Source organism: Diabrotica undecimpunctata, chromosome 7 (assembly GCF_040954645.1).
Source record: "Diabrotica undecimpunctata isolate CICGRU chromosome 7, icDiaUnde3, whole genome shotgun sequence".
Lineage (NCBI taxonomy): Eukaryota > Metazoa > Arthropoda > Insecta > Coleoptera > Chrysomelidae > Diabrotica > Diabrotica undecimpunctata.
The window spans coordinates 39,909,051-39,932,312 of NC_092809.1; the positions used below are offsets into that span (position 1 = coordinate 39,909,051).

A 23,262-nucleotide genomic window follows, 5' to 3' on the forward strand; every position below is an offset into this window, starting at 1 on the left:
TAATTAAATGCAAGCCTCCAGTACGAAAAACAAATGGATCTTGTTTCAACCCTCATTTCAATTTCTTTACAATCAATAAAATCTTGTGATGAACCCAGGGAATGTTTACTACCTTTTGATAAAGTAATGCATTTAAAAAAACTTTTTCAGTTTTTGCCGCCTGTGGACTCCCAGTTCATATCAACTTTTTTAAACAATATAATGATGCGAAAGTTTTTGCAGCGCAATTATCCAAACAAAAGAAAGGTCGTTTAACTAAAAATGACAATTTAGACAATGAAATGCTCTCAACATCAAAATTCAATTCTTCCAATTATCCAAAGCAGTAGTAAATTTAGCCAAATTGTTGTAAAACATTATTTAACAACTTGTTTCTTTTGTTTACTTAAAAAGTTTTCCTTAATTTATAAGTTTATTAGAATATTACAGGACACGATGTTGTTAGTTAGAACAATGTCGTTACGTTTTTGTAAAAGTTGATGTTTCAATAAAATAATAATGTTCTATCAACATTTTATAATTTTTTTCAAAATACTTTTTGTTTGTTAAATAAAAAATAAATGAATAAAATGTTATAAATAAGTCTTTATTACTTTATTATACATATAAAAAATAAAAATTTCTATAACCAAAGAGTCTCAAAATAAAAATACAGTGACCATTTTTTTAAATAGTTTTTCCTGCCTAACTGTAAAATATGCTAATACAACATTATAACATTCGACCGACGATATGTGTGACGAATGCTTGGGTGTTGTACAAAATGGACTGTAAAGCTTTGAACATAAAGTTCATGCATCTGAACAGGTCCAGTAGTTGAAAGGCCAAATGATTTAGCAAGATTGGATTCTTATACACATTGACCAATACATACCACAAAAGGAAGATATAGGTATACCATCAAGGGAATGAGTCGTCTAAAGTGTTAAAATGTGATATAAGGCTCTGTATCACTGAGGAAAAAATCTGTTTCAAAGTATTTCATCAAAATAAAAAATAGTAAACTGCTTTGTTTTCTTGTCACTAATTTTTAAAAATTATTTTCCAGACCTTCTTAGCATATAGTGATATTCTGTAATTTGTACCAGGATAATGTTTATTTCAGATATATAAATATCAGTATTGGATTATACTTAACAATAAGAGAGTGCTTATATAAATAACGAATGTTTTAAAACAATATTAAAGTGGTGCCCGATAAAGGTTATAATATACAATATTACCGTATGGTTACATGTACCGATAAAGGGTTAAGTTCAGGTACATTTAAATAGTTATTTAACCAACAAGTGTATTAACAAGGGCGATTAACAATTGAGATATATTAACGCGTGAGCGAAGCGAGCGCGTTAATGTTCGAGATTGTTAATCGCACTTTTAATTCACGAGGTCGTTACAAAACTTTTCCGTCGACCGTACTTTTCAGAAATAAAGATATCTTAGTTTAAATATTTATTTACTTAACGATAAACAACAATTTTTTCAGCTTTCATTGACTTTATTCAAAGTTTCCCTAGTGGTAGTTTTATTATAGTAAACATTAATATTCGAAATGGTACAATTACTGAAATTAAAGGAAGATATTGATAAATGATTATCTGCTGTATAGCATTTTGACAAATTTATATTTAAGTCTTCTTGAACCTCTGTAAATTCTGTGATAGAAGAAGTTAAATTCTGGTGGAGTTAAATTAAACTTTTCGTCAATATCCATCCTTTGATTTTTCAAATACACAGAATTTTAAACAATAAAGTAAATAATGACATACAATGACAGATAGTACTAACAGCGGCTACTTCATTTTAAATTAATTTTTTAGTGGGAATATAAATAGGTATATGTTTGGTTGCCTACACCACAGGTCACTGCCAATCACAGAGCGTTTAATTAATTTATGCAAGAAATGTATGTTGTGTTGCCTATAATGAAATCGTTTATTAATAGAAAATCATTCATTAATAGGGGTCATTAATCAATGATTTTGAGGGTGTTAAAATTGATCATAAATGGACGGTCGTCGGAAAAATTTTTTAATAAATAATAAAAAAGTTTTTCTGAAAAAGTTGTGTATTGACGTCAAATCCCTAAATAGACAAGTTTTTAAGTTATGAGCAAAATAATGAGTTTTTGGCGTTGTACAATTTAAAGTTTTACAATTTATTTAGTACATTTATGGAATATAAGTATGATGTCAAATTTTTCATATCAGTTCCGTCACTTAATATTGCCTGTAAGGTATTTGGTAATTTATATTGAAGTCTCTCCATGCAATATAAAGGACATTCCAGTAAAATATGGCGAACACTGAGCTGTTTGGCGTTTTGATTGTTTATTTAAACATATTTCTACTAAAAAATTGATGATTTTCTAGATAAAAGTATTTTTGTATTATCTCCATACTACATACATTTCAACTGCCAAACTCGTCTATACAGTTGTGTCGAGTAACAATCTATCTTCATTGGCCTAGAATACATTATCTTTAAAACGACACATCACTCGATACCCATTTCTAATTAATATTTTAGAGATACACGCCAATCGTTGCTAAATAGTTAAAATTGCTGTTAAAATTTGAAAATAATTATATTTACAAAACATCTTTTTAAAAATAAAAATTGACGGGTGAGAACGTATTTTTGCATCAATAAGAACAAAACTAATCTGAAAACTTTTCGGTGGCCCACCTTGTATTAACGATTTCTTCCATGAGAGGTCTTATTATTTCTACCTTCTGGTTTGTATGTGTATGTGTTAGTATTTTTATTCGTTATTTATTTCGAGCATTATCATTAATATGATGTGCAAGTTCACATACGATACATTAACCAAATTCCTTTTCCTATGACAAAGCGTTTTCGTATACGCTGCATAATTTTCTGTAAGTGCTTTGTTTATGGCAGCACTCCATTGTGGAATGACTATGGAAATTTATCAATGCTATTTTACACCATTTGTCATTTTAACTTTCAAATTACGCGTTAAATTAAGTTTTTTAATGATACACTTGCCAAGTAGACTTCTTTAGAGATTTCATTTGTAGATAGATATATAATTAATTATTATTTTAGTGCTATAAAAGAAAGGTAAAGAAAATGTTGAGAAGTGAAATAAAAAAATAAATTAGGATAAAAAAAGGTTAAAATGCTAAAAATTTAATTTTGAAATAAATAAAAATGAAATCTCTGTATCCAGCTGTTGGGTTTTTGGAGTTATACTTCTATACGCACGTTCGACGTTGGAAATTTGTACGGAAGTGAATCGGCAAAATCATTACATATGTAAGATAGAGGTAAGAGAGATACACAAGATATATTTTCTCTGTCTTTCCCTCTCAAGAATAAAAATGTTCCTATTGTAAATATATTTAATATTTATTAATATTATTATTATTTTTCCATTCTGTTTAGATTTGTCTTGGGCCTCGTTAGGCATGTTGAATTATAAATTAAAACTTGTAAATATCTTAAGAAAGTTCAGATGTGTACTTATATACACAACAAACAACAATTAAATTTTGTATCTGTCAAAGTTGTATCACGAAAAAATATTTTTATTTTATTAATATTATTATCATGGTAAATTAAACATATGCGTAAGTAAGTTATGTATATTGTCATTTTTAAATACTTATGAATATTGTATTTTAATTTGTATTGTATGATTATCGTCAAGGATGTATTATGTCCCCCACGTCATTCAATAAATAGTATTTTTCATATAAAAATGCGTGCACGTCACAATTTATATGAAGTGACGTCACTTATATTTAAAATTTCCAGAACGTCAACCTTAGAGTACAAATTTTCCTAACACAGCTAATAATACGAAACCCATACGGAACTGCTCGATCTTTCATAGGCGTCAACATGGTATAATAATCAGAAAAATGTAATCATCATTATATTGGGAATTTTAGAATTATATTGATTAAATAACCAAAAACATTTGTTATTATTAATAATATAAATTTTATAAAATAACTCTTATAAATAACTAATATTCCACAAAATAATACTTTTGGTTAAATATATAAGACAATTGTACGCAACTGATACGGGAATACTTTAAATTTTTTGACATTTCAGCGTGTGGCAAAATTGTTTAAAGTGTTGCCGCTTTTTTAGAATAAGAATTTTGTTTATGTTTTGATTTCTTATACAATTTGATCATAATATATTATACATTAATAAATTGTATTTATAAATACATATTAAATTTAGATTAATAGCTTTAAAAACTAATTATTTTTGTGTATTGTGATTGTGCTATGCCAAAACAACTAAATAGTCTGTAGAAAGCTGAAAAGTTTTCATATAAGATAGATTATTTTGAATAAGAAATAATGGCGGGACGTTTTTACTACTAATGCCCTAAAAGAGGTAAGATTAAAATTTAGAATATATAATTTTGTATTAAAATGTTTTCTTATGTATTTTAGTGTGTTGCAGTAGTCTTAAAACTAAGTGTATTTACTGTTATATAATAGTTTGACAAATAGTTGACATTTTAAAAATTCCTCACTTACTAACTATTCTGATGTTTTGGCAACGCTGTGGGATTTTGACGTCGTAAATCTTGAATGACGTGCACGCATTTTTATATGAAAAATACTATATATAGCGAACACATCATGCGCATTGTATTCGACGGATGGCAAAGAGGAATATCAGTCGGAGGCCGAAAAATCGGCAATCTCCGCTATGCTAACAACACTTTAGTACCAGCATAATCAACAAATGACCTTGTATGACCAGAGTATGTGTAAAAAAATTTGTTTGCATTTAACTCCTTTCATACATATATGAAAATAAAAAAATACATTTTCATCAAGATGTTGATTCATTCCTTTATTTACTATACTCCTATTATAGGTCAAATGTTGCTTATATACAGCAAACGATGCACCATATACCTATATACCTAATTCTGTTTCTCTTTCTGCTCTTTCTTACCTATAACATTACATATGGAATGATTGTGCAGTTTGACTCCCATATAAATTTGTAACGGCGAACGCGTGTATAGAAGTATAACTTCTACCGGCAGTCTCACCGGACTGCACACCCGTTTTTTTATTCCATTCATGTAGCATAATCCTTCCCCAAGTAGCAAACACATATTTCCTGCATTAATTAAACAGGGGACCGAAACAGACACTCATATTAACAAGAATTGTAACTATGACCTTTAATGCCCAATTTTTGCTGAATCATGTTATCCTGAAGATTGTTCAAATTTGTAGACAACGTATAATATAACAGGTGATTCAGTGAAACGGCACGATTTGGCAACGCTGCTGGCGAAAGAATAAAGTAGCCGCAGGCTTGCGATGAAAACATTGTGAATCTAGAGAGGGGGGAGTTTAGTAATCATGGAGACGTGGTCAGCGGAACAACGGGCATTTGCTGTGAAAGCTTATTGGCATGGTGAAAATTTTGTGCGTGTACAACGAGCGTTTCGTTTACTCTACCATTTGCCGCGCTCCTGTTCAGTCTAACAAGGCAATTTATACCTGAGTCAGGAACTTTGAAAGTAGTGGTTCAACATTACAGAAAAGAAGTAGCAGTATTAGAACTGCTCGCACACCACAGAATATCGAAGCGGTGCGAAACTCATTGCATGCGAAACCTTGGAGATCCCTGCGACGACAAAAGTTGAATCGGGGATTAAGCTATACCAATACGAGTAGCATTTTGCATATAGATCTCCAGTACTATCGATAAAAAATCCAGATTGTGTAAGAGCATAACGTTCGAGACTATCCCACCCGATTAGGGTTTTATGAACAAATGTTTGAGCATATTAATGAAAACGACAACTTGATACATAATCTTTGGATGAGTGATGAAGCCCACTTTCATCGTGGGTATGTAAATAAACAAAATTTTCGCTATTGGTCCGACAATAATCCGCGGCAATTACACGAAAGACTCCTATATTTAGAAAGAGTAACCGTGTGGAGTGCAATTTCTCCGTTGGAGATCATCTGACCTTAGTTTTTTGAGGACGAAGATGGTTACGCAGTAACAATAAACTCTGATCACTACGTGCACATGTTAAATAATTTTTTTCTTCTCATCACGAGTGTCAATGGATTTACCAAGAAGATCGTTCCTTGGTCGTCTTATGAGTATAAACAACGACATTCCCTGGCCACCTCGTAGTCCGGACTTTCACCTATGCGACCACTTTCTTTGGGGGTATCTAAAGTCGAAAGTGTTTTAAAGTAACCCCCCAAGAACTATCTAGGCTTTGAAAGAACGCACACGCCAAGAAGTGGAAGCAATACCTCAAGAAATGTTACTTAATGTCGTAAAAAACTTTGTAACACAGTTACAAGAATGTGTCCGACAAAATGGAGGTCATCTTTATAATATTATCTTTAAAAACTAAATATTTCTTTACTTGCATATTAATTTTCATTTGTGTATTATACGTTTTTTTTATTAAATTTAATGAAAATATATTTTTTCAGTTTTTTTTTGTTTGTTTGAATTAAAACTAGTATTAAAAATTAAAAATAAAGATACAAATAAAAATAAAAAACCAAATTTCTTTTCTTTAGGTCTCACAAGTTTATAAAATGATCTATGATACCAAGACATATGAGTATAGATTCTATTTTTAAAAATATGAACTAGACTAAGATACCCAAACTTGCCACTTTAAACTACAAAGTAAAATAACGAACGAAGAAAGGACCATAAAACAGCTATGCATAGAATTGCAGACTAAGACAATATCCACGAGAACATAAAGAGAAGAATGTTTTACTCAACACAAGAAAGCAATTTTCACTCCACCCGCTGGATGTTTGCACAAGTATGACATTAGTCGAGAATAATTTTTTGTGTTAAGTCTCTTTTATTCAAAGAAAATAAATCTATGAACTTAAGCCGCCTGTAAACACACAACAGCCTACATTGAATAAATACAGCCATAGGACGATGGTGGGTGATTGCTTCACCTTCTGGCAATTGAAAGTTTTGTTTTAAAAGCATTTGTAGTGAGTTTATAAAATATTTTCGTGTCATTTAAACAATTAAATCCTTTTCGTACTTTGCATATACATATTAAAAAAAAACATGTGTTAAACATTTTGTTAAATGTGTGGGAGTATTTCGAATTAGAAAAAATAAATGGAGAGCTTTTGAGGCTATTTACATTTATTTAACAGGTAAAATATTGGAATGTATGTTTATTTATCAAAATACATATCATTGAACAATTCTTTAATTAAGAGAGTGGCTGCTGCTATAAAAATATCACGACGGACAATATGTACAATTATTAGAGGTAATGGATTTTGACATGAGGTATGAGTCATGCCGATGCAGTACATAAGTTTACCTGTTATTTACAAGGTATAGCTCTTGTCAAAATCCATTAACTATAAAAGAAAAGAAAATAATCATATTCTTTTAAAATCAGGCAAAAGTAGACCTCGTCCAAAAAAACAGGACAGCCGATCTATCTGAGGTATGAAAAATGGCAGTACGGATACAGTATACGCCATGTACCAACAAAGTAATTGCCAGTTTCTTCAATCTAAATTTGATAATAAACCAGAAGGTACTTTTTAATTAATACTTGATATAAATGTATCTTGGAAAAAAAGATTAATGAAAGCAGTTTAAGGAAATTTTTGCTGAATACATTGATTGATATAAAGTAAATTTTTTTGTAAGTTTTTTACTTTAAAATTGTTTATTGTCTTATAAAAACAAAGTATTTATTTTCTTTACATTAAACTAGTTAGAACAGTGCGATTTATTCGGTACTTTTATATGTTTCTTTAGAGAAACATGTTACTCTGCAAAGTATAAATAATGAATTAATTATTAAAGAAGTTATATTTATTGGCAAAATATCTGCTAGCATTTTGTTAAAAGAATTAGGATTTAAATATGAATAGCAAATCTTTTACTTACCGCAACATACTGCCATCCATTATTAACTCTAACCAGCAATGCTTCCTCTTCGATGACGTACGCTAGAGTTCCTACCGGACTAGCTGACGTCATCTTGGTCATCGCACTCTTGTCTTGGAAAGTAACAGCTCCAGGAACCACGTGAGCCGATGCTAGTTGTTCCTCGGTAGGCTGATGAAGCGGTGGAAAAGCCGTCGCTCTTCCTAAAAATTAGTACAATTTGTTTAAGTTATTATAAAACGTGGAAATTTTTAATCAAAATATATTCACTATACGTAACAAAAGCTATTTTTGTAAAATACTAAAATACAACTAAAGTAAAACAGTTATATATTATTAAATTCTTAACTAAGCTCATTAAAGTTCATAAAAAAGTCGTATTAAAGCTTTAATACGCTAATAAGACCATCAAAGGCTATTTATTTGTGGCTTTAGCGAATTTGTCCTGGTTTTTGTCATGACTGAAAATGAATAATTAGCTGGGAGAGTTTTGTATATGTGGATTATGTGGGACAGCCCTTAATTATCCTATAAGATTTCGCTTCATTCGTAAAATTTGCTCTTTTAAAAAAAAATTAAAAAAAAAAGATACATAAAATAAAACAGCAAAAACAGAGTAAACTAGTAAGTAAGTCTAACATTCCATGTCTTAACTCTCAATACAATAGTTTTAAATTTAAATACTAACAATATCTTGTGTAAAGAGAGAACTCAAAACAAATTGACTGGCCAGTTGGTTGTCAAAACCAGTGCCAATAAAACACACACACACACACACACACACACACACACACACACACACACACACACATATATCTTCATTTACTTTGTTCCTTACAATTAAGATATTTACGGGATGTCCTATGTACTATATATAGGTGTCTATATATTTATGCTCTTATTTCAGTTAAATAAGCGGATTTTTTATTTCTCGATATGATTTTCTTTACTTTTTAGATATACAGGGGCCTTCTAATAGGGACTTACGCATTTTGATAGTTGTTAGTGGCCATATTGTTGAAGCTACGTCTGTCCAATTGACTGTCTTTTGTTTAGATTGTTTTGAAAATTACCATAGATACAATAGTAAAAAAACATGTGCAAATGATAAAATTGCAAAGTTCCGCGTACTTTATTCATTTTACGGTCGTCATAATCGTCCTGCCAAACGGGTTGTTCGCAGTATGGTGAATAACTTTGAATTCACTGGTTCAGTAAAAAATTAACAAACAGCCATACTTGTACCATTTCTCGACCTCTCATAGCCACAAACTTCAACAGCAGCTTTTAAAAAGAAAAAGAAAGTAAGATAAACCCAAAACAGACATAAGAGAGGGCATATTCATAGGAGCATGGAATATATCAACCCTTTACGAAACTGGCGAATTGTAATAGTACAAGGTAGACTTGTTGGACTAAGCAAAATACGATGAAATGGCATTGGATCAACCCGAGTAGAAGATCAACTATTGATATATTCGGGGAACACAAACGTAAATGCTAAACACTAAAATGGAATGGCAATACTACTAGCTTAGAAATGAAGAAATATTCAAATAGAGCGAAGGCCAATATCAGAAATGAATATTTCGGTAAGTCTGAAGGCAAGTTCTTCTTCTTCTACTACTTCCTTCTCTTTATAAGCAATTTTGCTTGTTCATTGATAGATTAATATCTCCATGGAAGGTTGTCACTCCATCTTTTTCGCGATCGTCCGATACTTCTTCTGCCCATTGGTGACTTATCTCTTGCTATTTTGACGATACGGGTCTCCTCCATTCTGCTTATGTGGTTATTCCATTCTTTTTTTCTATTTTGTGTCCATTCATTAATACACTGTACGTAACATTTTCTTCTAATGTCTTCACTTCTCTTTCGATCTCTCAGCGTATGTCCTAGAATTCTTCTCAGTACTCTTATATCTGCCGTTTCCAGTAACCTTTGCGTTGTGGCTGTGTCGGGTCTTGTTTCTGAGGTATATGTCATTATTGGTCTTATACTGGCTTATTAAATTCTTCACTTCATCTCAGTGTTAATGTGTGTGTTTCGCCATATACTGTTATTAAGGCATCCTGCCAGTCTATTTGCTTTTTGTACTTGATCTCTCACTTCTTTGTCCAGTTCTCCACAACTTGGCAAGCATAATTCCCAGATATTTTATTGTTATTACTTTTTCAATACTGATGACACCAATTTCTATTTTACATCTGGTTGATTCTTTGCTGACTTCTACTGTTTAAGTTTTCTAAGATGAAACTGTCATATTAAATTCTTTTGCTCTTATGTTAAATCTGTGGACCAGTCTTTGCAGACTTGGGCTATCAATATTGCGTCGTCAGCGTAACAGAGTATTTTGATTTCTTTGTTTCCCATTCTGTATCGTCTTGCTTTATTAACGGTTTTGATGATTCCATCCCTGATTAAATTAACGAGCATGGGGCTCAATGAAAATGAAATGTTGATTGTACAGGGTATACCAGATCGGAAGTATGTGCCATATTCAACTCTTGAGTCGCACAACAGTGCAGTTACTATCCTTTCAGGTTTCGAACTATTATAAGACTGCACACCCTTCCAGTTTCCTGGGAACTAGGTTTTAGAATTAGCGCAGATTTCAAAATTTCTAAGTGGTGAGTAAGTTATTGTTTCCTATTCATCATCATCATGGTCATCTGTGTCTGTGGTACCAATTTCGCCACGCAATCAGGTATGGGTACTCACATATAAAGGCTACGCTGCCGAGGACCCAGATACAATGATGACATAGTCTGCGGCATATGCGAACGCACGTTCAAACTCTAACTTGGGTGTGCCTCAACACATGCACCGCGCTTATCCTGAAGCGTACAATGGGGAGCTCGAGCGGAAGTACGAGAATCCTGGTAGGCTGATGATATTTACCGACGAGGATCTCATCCGGATGGGACAGGAAAAATTACGGTACGAAGGCCGATTCATCCTTAAGTATTTGATGGATAATACTAAGAAGCAGATTCGGCGTGCTCGGGAGAAGCCCGAATACAAGGAATTCCTCAATAAGGAAGAGCTACGATAGAATTGATAGAGTCCTGTCGCTTGACCTTCTAACAACGAGACTTTCGCCAACTATGCCTCTTCGGAAAAGAAATCTCGCCGGTGAGAACATCGGTTCATGGTAAATTGGACACCCTCTCGATCCCTGTGCTCAACAACACTTTATTGATTTTAAAAAGACCTTTGACCGTATAAATAGGGTACAGGTGTGGAAAATCTTAAGATTTGCGAATGACATCTGCCTGGTAACTGAACACCGAAATTATATGCAAAAAAATTGACTACTTGGCACAGTGACAAGAACTCTGACACGATTGGACTCCGAATAAACATAGAAAAACCAAATTCTTAAAAAATAATAACCACCCCATATATGGGATCAATTATGGTTAGAAAGGGAGGGGGGGTGCTAAAAACATATATAGATGAAAATAATAAAGCTTAACATGCATTCAACGCTTTAAATAGAATTTGGCAAACAAACGAAATATCCGAAACAACAAAAAATAAAATCTTTAATAGCTGCATCAAAAGTATACTACTTTACGTGGCAGAATCATGGAAACAGAACGAAACTACAACTAAAAAACTGCAATTTTTTGTCAAGAAAAGTTCTGAAAATATACTGCCCAACAAAATAACTAATACAAAACTACGAGTAAAAACAAAACAAACTAATATATCTACCAAAGCGAAGGAAAAGAAATGGAAATAGATTGGCCATACTTTGAGAAAAGATTAAAACAACATAGCGACACATGAATACTAAGTAGAGGAGAAAAGAAATACGGAAAAACAACAACTGGAAAAGAACTACAACGACAGAACACAAAACAATTAGACTTAGATGGGCTGAAGTCAAAAACAGAGCAAGAAATAAAAGAGAATGGAAGGAAGTAACACAGTTTATCCAGAGAATGAACAAGAAAGAAGATGCACTGACCCGGTCAGTCAGAAATCTTACACTTTTGGCCAAGAAACGCATAAGCGCCCAATACTCCGCAAGAAGGGATGGAACTAAAGAGAGAGAGAGAGAAAGAGAGAGAGAGAGAGAGAGAGAGAGAGAGAGAGAGAGAGAGAGAGATGAGAGAACAAGAAAGAAGATGCACTGACCCGGTCAGTTAGAAATCTTACACTTTTGGTCAAGAAACGCATAAGCGCCCAATACTCCACAAGAAGGGATGGAACTAAACAAAGAGAGAGAGAGAGAGAAAGAGAGAGAGAGAGTGTGAAGGTCAGGACAGAAAATTTATCTTGTGTTCGAAAAACGGGTAGAACATAAATTATCATATAACTATATACCTATATAACTAGTTACAACTAACTACATAACTAGATATAAGGAGAAAAATTAATTATTATAGTTTTACATTTTAATCCACAATTATAAAGGTATTTCCTCTGAAAATAATATCAAACATTGCCTGATGACAAGAAATAACGCCACGAGCTTACAATACACAACTGAAGTAAATGAATACTATGAATTTTTTATACTGCTACTTATATAAGATAAGTCAACAACGAATAAACAATCGTCATTTTCCAATTCATGTGGATTACTCCATTTTACCTAATACAATACCTAAACTCACACAAAAACATAAATTTTGTTCAAGCACAGTGATACAATCCACAATGAAAACGACCTATTATAGGCCAGTAGGAAGGCGTTAAAAAAACAGAAAATAACGCCAATAAAATGAGAGTAAGATTAGACGATAATTTATTGTTCATTAAAGTTACGGCAGAAATGGAGTAGGTATTATTTTGAGCAACGAATGAAAGGAACATCTTGTAAGGGTAACCAGAAAAAGTAATAGAATAATGAGTGTCCAAATAAATACAGACAATAACAACGTGAAAATTATATGTGCCTATGGCCTAAGTATAGAACAAGGAAGAATTTTTAGAGCTCTTGATTGTGAGAGGCTCGAAATTCCTGCCGACAAAAAGTGTTTTACTGGAGGTGATTTAAATAAACATATTAGTAGAGAAAGAGCGAAAACAAAAAGTTCATGTAAGTTCAGGGATGGAAATTAGAAATGATGAAGGAAATATAGTGATTGACTTTGCAGTGACATGAGATTTGGCTGTCATTAATACGTTCTCTATGAAGACTGAAGACCAGTATGTTACCTATAGTAGCGGGGAAGGAAAAGTCAGATAGATTTTGTGCTGTGTACAAGGAGTCACCTAAAAGAGGTTACTAACTGTAAAGTGATAAAGGGTAAGTGTGTAAAGATCTACCGGTGATAGTGTATACGGAGATAAATGAGAAGTGGAAAAGAAAGCAAGTAGGACAATATCTTTTGGCACTTAATTCTTTGTTTATCTTGTTAACCAGTCAATGCACTTATTTTACAGTTCCATGCTTGTCACAGAAATCAAATTGATGTTCTGGAATTATTTTATCTTTGTCCAGTATCATTTTTAGCCTTTTCACGTACATCTTCTCAAAGCGTTAGCTAAGCATATGCAGAAGACTTATAGTGAGGAAGGAAGACACATTTTCTGGCTTTTTTTAATGTTTGAGAATCATTAGGATCTGCGCCACATTCCAGGTGCTAGAGAAGTAGTTTAAACGTAGAATTGTATTGAATATATATATATATATATATATATATATATATATATATATATATAAATATATATATATATATATATATATAAATATATATATATATATATATATATATATATATATATATATATATATATATTATTGTGATATTTAAAGTCTTGGTGCGCCAAGCAATAATTAGCTAATTAATTTTTTTGATTAATTAAAATTATTTAAATGATATGATTATGACTTTATCACAATTTTTAATTCTTTTATCTCAGGGTTAAATTCGTGCTTCAATATCTATGCTATTACATGTAAAAGGTAAGGTCCAGAGAATACCGGAATAATAAAAAACACATATGATCTAACACTATATATTGAAATAAAAATAATGAAATAATTCACACTCAAACGTTTTCAATAAACAAACCTCATATAAGGATTCTCAAAATTTTGTTCTCCGTACGTGAACAATCAAAATTTATGGTACAAACAATATTAATTGAAATCTCAAAATCCCAAACTATTCTAACTCTCCTAATCAAAATATTTATATCCTTTCTAAATTACGTGTAAAAATTGTGTTATCAATAAAAGAAAAAAAACTGCAGAAAACAAAAATATCTCTCTCTGATGATGAGTGGTCCAAATCCTTGTTCCTTGTAGACTGTATTATCTCCTCTCAACCGCTCCCTATGTAATCAGCAATCTTACACAGATTGTTGCAAGTATATCGTCCTTAATGATCTCCTTCAAAAGCACAAATCATTCAAATTATGATAGCCTTTCTCCTCTCGATAAACTGAATCTCTCGTTGGCCCGAGTGAAAAATGACTCTTGGAATATCTTCTCTTTACGATAAACTGAATCTCTCGTTGGCCTGAACAGTGACTCTTGGAATATAAGTAGAGAAATATGACTTACAATATTTTGCTGCTTCAGCTTCTGTCAGATACACTAACTCCACAAAAACTCACTAACATTCAACACTACTGCTTGCTACATTTCAGGAACCGCCAGAGAACAATCACTGTTCCTCTTACAGACTTGGAAACCAACTGATTCTATCTTTTTTTCTCCTCAATCTCGCTAAACTTTTTCCTACATACTTATCCCACCTTTTTCACTCTCCGCCAATCAAAACTCGTCACAATTCCCCCATTTTTTCATTTCGATAACAAACAAATTTTTACCTATACTTATAAATTTCCTAAAACTTATTTACAAATAATAATTTTCTATAATTCTTAAAAACTAACAAAAACCTCTTTCTATAATCCCTTCTATTGTCTTTAACCACTGCATTAATGTATTTTGAAAAACCCCGTTCAATTGTCTGTGGCTTTCACTTAAACTTATGCGGGTCACTCAAGTATAACAAAGAAATAATTTATGTATATCTTACATTTTGTTTAGTACAGGAAATCCAAGAATTTAATAACTTTCCTTCTCCGAAATGTTTGTTGGATATTATCCTACTTATCTGAATTATTTTAATGTCTTTGAACTTTGAAATATTTTTAAACAAACCAATATTTTTCTCGATTTTACATATCATAACAAATCCCCGCCATTTGATCTGCCAAAAACTCTTTGTTAAATTTTAAAAATGACAAAAGTTTTCTAGGATCAAATTATTTCACTATGTTATTAAAATCTACTTATGATACTGATAAATGTCGTGAATGTTAAAATACCCCGTATATTGCCTGTCTTTATACGGGATTGGATATATTTTCGTTTTAAATTTTTCCAAGTATTTTCCCTTAAAAGAAAGTTCATAATTTTTAGCCACTCGGTTTACTTCATTAACAAGATCTCCATGGTTTCCTAAAATCCTCTCTATTTTCTTTCCCATGTTTTCTCCACAATTTATTTTTCTTTCATCCTCCTTGTGTTCACATGTGTTCACTGTCCATAATACTTCTTCACAAAATTCTGGATTCTCGTCCATCAGTGCCATTTTTTCTTCCGTTTTCTTTTTATCCTCTAATTCCCTTTGGTATTCCGAGCACCATGTTTCTATTCCTTTCATTTCTCTGATGATACCTTCTTTTTCTTGCTGCTTCCATTCTGTTTTATCGTCGGTTGCCAACAATTCTTCTGTACCTTCTATTTCCTGTTTTTCTCTGGTCTTCATCTTATTTTCCTGCTTTCTTTTCGAACTCTTCTTCTTTTTCTTCCTTCTCTTTTTCTTTTCTGTTAGATCTTGTTCTTGTACTTTCGGTTTATCCTCTACAGTCATATCGATTTCTTTGCGTTTTTCCTGTGCATTGATCCTTCCAGAATTTGTTTTCCTATCTGTTTGCTTTTCGTCTCCTGTGTTGTCTGGTTCTGCTCTGATTTCCAGTTTATTTTCCGAAAAATTTATGGTGATATCTTTTTTCCTCAATTCATCAATTCCCGCTATCATATCATGATTTAAATCTTCAATCACCACACATTTCATAATATGGAATTTGTTTCCCACTCTTATCTGTACTCCCAAGCCTTCGTTTACTGTCGTCAAATTTTTATTGTTTGCACCCACTAAATCAACCCTAGGAATCTTATACACAAATCTGTCCAAATTTAATTCTTTTACTAGTTTTTTATTGATTAGCGATATCTCCGATCCAGAATCAATCACAATTTTAATCGCTTTATGTTTTATAAATGCATCTAAAAATATTAGATTAGAATTAGAAATTTGTCTGTCGTTTCCTATTGCTACATGATTCATCTCCCTTCTATTTTGTTGTTGGAAGCTCTGGTTATTTCTATCGTCCCTTTGTTCGTTAGTATTCCTATTCGGAGGATTTTGTGCATCTCTATTCCTGTTGTGATTTTCATATGTTCTCTGTTGTGTGTCATTCCTGTTATCGTAATTTTGTTGTCTATTGTAATTATTGTAATTTCTCGGCCTATATTCGTTTGTTGATCTGGGATGTCGGTTTCTCTGGTCATAATTTGATGAATACCTTCTTTCCGCTCCATTATATTGGTCATGTTGTCTTCTATTTCTCATTTCTTTTCTTTTCGCTTCTTTTAATTGAAGGAATTGGCACAAACTATCAATATCTTGATAGTTTCTCAAAATCACGTGATCTTCCAACGTTTCCTCAAAATGTCTGCTGATCATTTCTACCAGCTGTTCGGTAGAATATTTGTATTCTAGATATTTTGAATTGTTATATATCTGCAAAGCATATCTTTCTTCAGATATTCCCATTTTTTCGTGATATTTTCCATTCTGTAGCTCTTGGTTGATTTCTCTCTGTTTATTTTTCCCCCAGAAATAGTTGAGAAATTTATTTTCAAAATCTGTCCAATTTTCAAACTCATCTTCCTTGCTTTCATACCATAACGCTGCTCCTTCTTTCAAATGGTTTCTAATTGTTTCTTTGCAATCGTCAAAATATCTAATATGTTGTAATTTGGTTTTCAAATTTTTAACAAACGGTACTGGGTGTGTTTTCCGAATATCCCCGCCAAATTGTATTTTCGACTCGCTTGTTCCATGGATGATAACTTCTTTTCTCTCTACCCCTCTTAGTTCAATTTCTGCCATTTGTTTTTCATTTTGCTTTAATCTTCTTTCTATTTCCTTCCTGTCTTCTTGTAGCGCCATTTCAAATTTTTCTTCTAACTGTTTTAATTCTTTTTTCTGTACAGTCTTAATATCTTTCATTTTAGTTTCTATTTCTTCTCTCTGCATCTCTAGTTTCCTCTCTGTTTCTTCTCTGACTTTTTCTAAACAGACTTTTACCTCATTTTCATATTTGTCAAAACGCTTTTCCATTTTTCTATCATTTTCTTCTAATTTTTGTTCTATTGCTAGCCTTGTTTCCCGTTGGTTTTCTTCCATTGTCTGTTTTGTTTCTTGTTGATTTCTATCAATTGTTTGTTTTGTTTCCAGTTGATTTTTATCCATTTTTTGTGACTGGAGTTGCATTAGTTGTAATATTTTATCTATTCCTGATAGTTCTTTTCTCTCCTCAACTATTGTCACATTTCCTTCATTATCCGATACTTCTTCCAAAATTGTTTCATCTTCTCTGTTATCCTCCTTCCTTTCTTGCATTTTGCTTTGACTCCTTGTGGTCGACATGTTGTTTCTTTTCGTTACTGTTTTTGTCCCCGCCAAATGTGAAATTTTACAACACTCTATATGTTTCAGAACACGACAATATTTCTCCCCAAATGTATTAAATTTTCACGACAAATATCAAATATGCAATCAGTAAAATTCAAATAATTCAAAATAAATATCAAATGTACGATTGGTAAAGAAAATAAAATCAAATAATTCAATAGCAGTAAATATCCACTAACTACGATCAATCAATGATTCAAATTTATATTCCCTGGAAAAATTGTCAAAATACTTTCAAATTCAAATTCCCTCAATGTTATATGTTTTTATCTCTGGATCACCTGTACTTATTCCAGATCTCTTTCCCTTCCTTCAAATGTAAAGCTGCGATATTTTCAAGCCCCACGTTTTGGAAGCCAGTTATTGTGATATTTAAAGTCTTGGTGCGCCAAGCAATAATTAGCTAATTAATTTTTTTGATTAATTAAAATTATTTAAATGATATGATTATGACTTTATCACAATTTTTAATTCTTTTATCTCAGGGTTAAATTCGTGCTTCAATATCTATGCTATTACATGTGAAAGGTAAGGTCCAGAGAATACCGGAATAATAAAAAACACATATGATCTAACACTATATATTGAAATAAAAATAATGAAATAATTCACACTCAAACGTTTTCAATAAACAAACCTCATATAAGGATTCTCAAAATTTTGTTCTCCGTACGTGAACAATCAAAATTTATGGTACAAACAATATTAATTGAAATCTCAAAATCCCAAACTATTCTAACTCTCCTAATCAAAATATTTATATCCTTTCTAAATTACGTGTAAAAATTGTGTTATCAATAAAAGAAAAAAAACTGCAGAAAACAAAAATATCTCTCTCTGATGATGAGTGGTCCAAATCCTTGTTCCTTGTAGACTGTATTATCTCCTCTCAACCGCTCCCTATGTAATCAGCAATCTTACACAGATTGTTGCAAGTATATCGTCCTTAATGATCTCCTTCAAAAGCACAAATCATTCAAATTATGATAGCCTTTCTCCTCTCGATAAACTGAATCTCTCGTTGGCCCGAGTGAAAAATGACTCTTGGAATATCTTCTCTTTACGATAAACTGAATCTCTCGTTGGCCTGAACAGTGACTCTTGGAATATAAGTAGAGAAATATGACTTACAATATTTTGCTGCTTCAGCCTCTGTCAGATACACTAACTCCACAAAAACTCACTAACATTCAACACTACTGCTTGCTACATTTCAGGAACCGCCAGAGAACAATCACTGTTCCTCTTACAGACTTGGAAACCAACTGATTCTATCTTTTTTTCTCCTCAATCTCGCTAAACTTTTTCCTACATACTTATCCCACCTTTTTCACTCTCCGCCAATCAAAACTCGTCACAATTCCCCCATTTTTTCATTTCGATAACAAACAAATTTTTACCTATACTTATAAATTTCCTAAAACTTATTTACAGATAATAATTTTCTATAATTCTTAAAAACTAACAAAAACCTCTTTCTATAATCCCTTCTATTGTCTTTAATCACTGCATTAATGTATTTTGAAAAACCCCGTTCAATTGTCTGTGGCTTTCACTTAAACTTATGCGGGTCACTCAAGTATAACAAAGAAATAATTTATGTATATCTTACATTTTGTTTAGTACAGGAAATCCAAGAATTTAATAACTTTCCTTCTCCGAAATGTTTGTTGGATATTATCCTACTTATCTGAATTATTTTAATGTCTTTGAACTTTGAAATATTTTTAAACAAACCAATATTTTTCTCGATTTTACATATCATAACAATATATATATATATATATATATATATATATATATATATATATATATATATATATATATATATATATATAAGTTACTAGTTTTATGCACTTATCTAAGACTTCTATCATAGTCTTGCCAGATATTAGATCATAACCGTGGGATTTTTTGATATTTGTTTTACTTTATTTGCAATAAATTTCGTGTGAGACAGGTTCATTTGAAACGGTGCTGTTAGGAATTTGGTTAATTCTGTTTCCTCCTTTGTGGAGAGTGTAGAAAGATATGGCTTAAATTCGTATTAAATATGCTTGACAAATAGATCAGCTTTGTCTTTATTGTTCCTAGTCAAGTTATTGGCATCATCTTTAACGGGTGGGTTATGTTTTTGGGATCATTTGAGCTTTCTTGTGGCTCTCCAAAGTGAGAAATCTGTAGCTTTGGTTTGAGATAGGTTTTCTAAGTATTCTTAAATTGCAACGTTTACTGATATATGGACTAATTCTTTTAATTCCTATCTTGCTTTATTAGATTTTTTCTTTTTTTTTTTTGTTCTTGATTGTTGTCAATTTTTTGTAGCTGTCCTTTTCCTGCAATTTTTTGTTTAATTGTGAGAGACACATTGTTTAATTTTCGAAGTGAAACGTAGCCAGCAGTCACATGCCTAGCTGCAGTTTGTATGTAATTTGTTAGGCTTACTGAGGCTGATTCTATTTAAAGCTCCTTTTTTTAAGGACGAACTTAGAGAGATTAGGCTGTCTAGGTTTTTTCTTGTGAGATATTAAGACCAAGTAATTTTACTATTATGTAAAATGAGTTGGTATTTTTTGTCTGAGATTTTAATAAAATTGTTATTAATATCGGTAAATGGTTAAATGTAAAGTCGAAACATTTTTTGGTGTCAATGCCTTTCGTGATGCAAAAGTCTATGACATCAGGTATTTTTTTTTTATCAAACGGTCAATAAGTTGGTTCGTCAATAGAGATTTATTGTAGGTTATTTTCTTCCATTGCTTCAACTTCTTTTCTGTCTTTTGGTTTTGTTAGTTTAGAGCCCCACATCGGGTGATCTGAATTATAATCTTCATCGGCAATTAATTTGTTTGTTCCATAGAGTGTTAAAATATTCCTGAAATTGTTATTTTCTGTTGACATATTTAGGTGGGCACTATACGGTAGATATTGTTATTGGTCCATGCTAATCCTCAATTGTTAGGCTGGTTGCTTGTAAGTAATATTTGGTGTATTTATCCCTTTCGTAATGTTTGATGGAATCACCTATAATTATGGTATTTTCTCCATGTGCTCTACCATCTTTCTATTTACCATCTCTCTATTTACACCTGCTTTGTGGACTACCAAAAAGCATTTGATACAGTTCAACACCAAAAAATGATGGATATTCTAACAAAAGCCCAAATGGATGATAAAGATCGGCGTATAATACAAAATTTATACTGGAACCAATCAGCCACAATAAGAACGAATTTTGGAGGTGAACCAACGGAAATGATCCAGATTCTACGAGGCGTTAGACAAGGTTGTATACTTTCACCTATATTATTTAATCTATATTCAGAGGAAATATTTAGTGAAGCCTTGGAAAAATGCGAACATGGAATACTTCTAAATGGAGAACGCCTAAACAACATCCGTTATGCAGACGACACCGTTATTTTTGCAGACAGTTTGAACAGTTTACAGCAACTAATAAACAAAGTAAATGAAGTAAGTGAAAGATTTGGACTTCAAGTAAATATAACAAAAACTAAATTTATGATCATCAGCAAAAATAAAGTTAGAGACGCTCAACTACTTATCAGTAATACACCAGTGGACCGAGTAAAACAGTATAACTATCTTGGAACAACAGTAAATGAACAATGGGATCACTCACAGGAAATAAAATGTAGAATAGAGAAGGCTAGGAGTGCATTCAATAACATGGCCAAACTCTTTAAAAGCCACAATCTTAATCTGGAGATAAAAGTAAGGCTCCTACGATGTTATATCTTCTCAATATTGTATTACGGAGTTGAATCCTGGACACTAACTGAAGCAATGGAGAAAAAACTTGAAGCCTTCGAGATGTGGCTATACAGGCGAATTCTAAGGATATCATGGACAGACAAGATAACCAACGAGACCGTATTACGAAGAGTGGGCAAAGAAAGAGAGGTGATGTATACCATTAAAAGGAGAAAGTTGGAATATCTCGGACATATAATGAGAAACAGCACTAAATACAGATTACTGAAGGTAATCCTACAGGGTAAAGTATTCGGAAAGCGAGGAATTGGGAGAAGGAGAATATCATGGTTGAAGAACCTGAGGAAATGGTTCTCCACAACAACAACGAATCTATTTAAAGCATCAGTCAATAAAATAATTATAGCCAGAATGATTGCCAATATTCGGAACGAATAGGCACTGAAAGAAGAAGAAGCTCTACCATCTGGATGTTTTGTATAATACAACTTCTAATTAGGAATCCGCATGTGTTTTTCTATGAAGTGTGTCTCAGAGATCATTACTATATCAATATTTCAATCACATATGATTGTTTTGAGTTTTTTATCTCGATGGTGAAGGCCTTTGGAGCTACATTGTATTTGATTTTTGTTGGCTACTTAAGCAAATGTTAAATCAAGTTGAGTTTGTTGTGTCATATTAATTTAAGTATGCAGTCGCATGTTTCTTTTCTCTATTACTGTGGGATATAGTTTCTGCTCCAGTTATTTGTGGACTTGGCACCTTGTGCAGTGATCCGGGTGGTCACGTTTGCAATCAACGTATTCAAAGGCATTCTTTAGATTTGTGCTTGCCTGCATATTTAACGCACCTGAATTTTTTACGGCAGTAGGTTTTTGTATGTCCGTTATCTTAAAATCTTGTACATTGTGGAATTATTCTTTTGGCATGAGCCGGTTTGCATTTGACAATACTATTTCCTAGGTACACTATTTTATATATTTCTTTGTTGTTTTCCTTCGATATAATGTTAGTGTGAAACAGTCGTAATAGAGTTTTTTAAAGTGTAATGTTTTATGTTATTACGTTTACTGCTTCATGATCCTAAGCTGCAAGATTTTTCTTTATGTCGTCAGTATTTGTTCCATGGTGTAGTCCTTTTAAGTAAAATCTGAATGTTTTTTCGCTTTTTGGTCTGAAAGTGTGATATTGTGTATTGCTTTTGTCAAGTAATAACAATGATTGAAATAGAATAATATGACCCCCCTCCATCCTCTTAAATAACAAAAAAGTAGGGATCGACAAATTAATCTCAAAGGTTAATGAAATAAGCAATGATTGGTGAATACAAATCAACACACCAAAGAGTAAAATGGTGATAATCAATAGATCAAAGGAAATATATCTAGTGCTGGTAAGTGTTGGTGGAATGAAGGTCGCGATGAAATTTATATATATAGGAGCAAAAATCGCCAACAATGGTAATTGTAAGAAAGAAACGAAAAGAAGTATCGCTATGGGCAATACTATGCACTCCAAACTCCAAAGAGTATACAAGAATCACGATATCCCCTAAAACACAAAAATGACACTTAATAGAAAACTCGTATTTCCTATTTTCACCTAGAAGGATTTAATGAAAACTATGTCAACGCAAATGGAGAACTTATGGCTAATCTCTGTGCTTTTAACGAGCTGAGAATCAAGAAAACATTTTTCGACCATAAGCTCCAGTATAAATATATATTTTGAAAACTCCAGGGGGCACCAATATATGATTGATTTTATAGTCACTAATAGAAAAATCCAACCAAAGCAGATTCTGGATATCCGAACTTTAAACTCAGCAGACGCAGGGAGTGATCACAAACTA

At 32.2% G+C, this 23,262-nt stretch overlaps 1 protein-coding gene across 7 annotated transcripts in view; it reads right to left on the minus strand.

Annotated features, from left to right (window-relative positions):
* The window catches only part of Mp (collagen XV/XVIII-type protein multiplexin), a 1,493,071-nt gene that overhangs the window by 109,566 nt on the left and 1,360,243 nt on the right, over positions 1 to 23,262 (minus strand). For all 7 annotated transcript variants that reach the window (XM_072537153.1, XM_072537150.1, XM_072537151.1 and 4 more), the window contains one exon: positions 7,936 to 8,138. In XM_072537153.1, the coding sequence (XP_072393254.1) occupies positions 7,936 to 8,138 (203 nt within the window). The remainder of the gene's footprint in view (positions 1 to 7,935; positions 8,139 to 23,262) is intronic.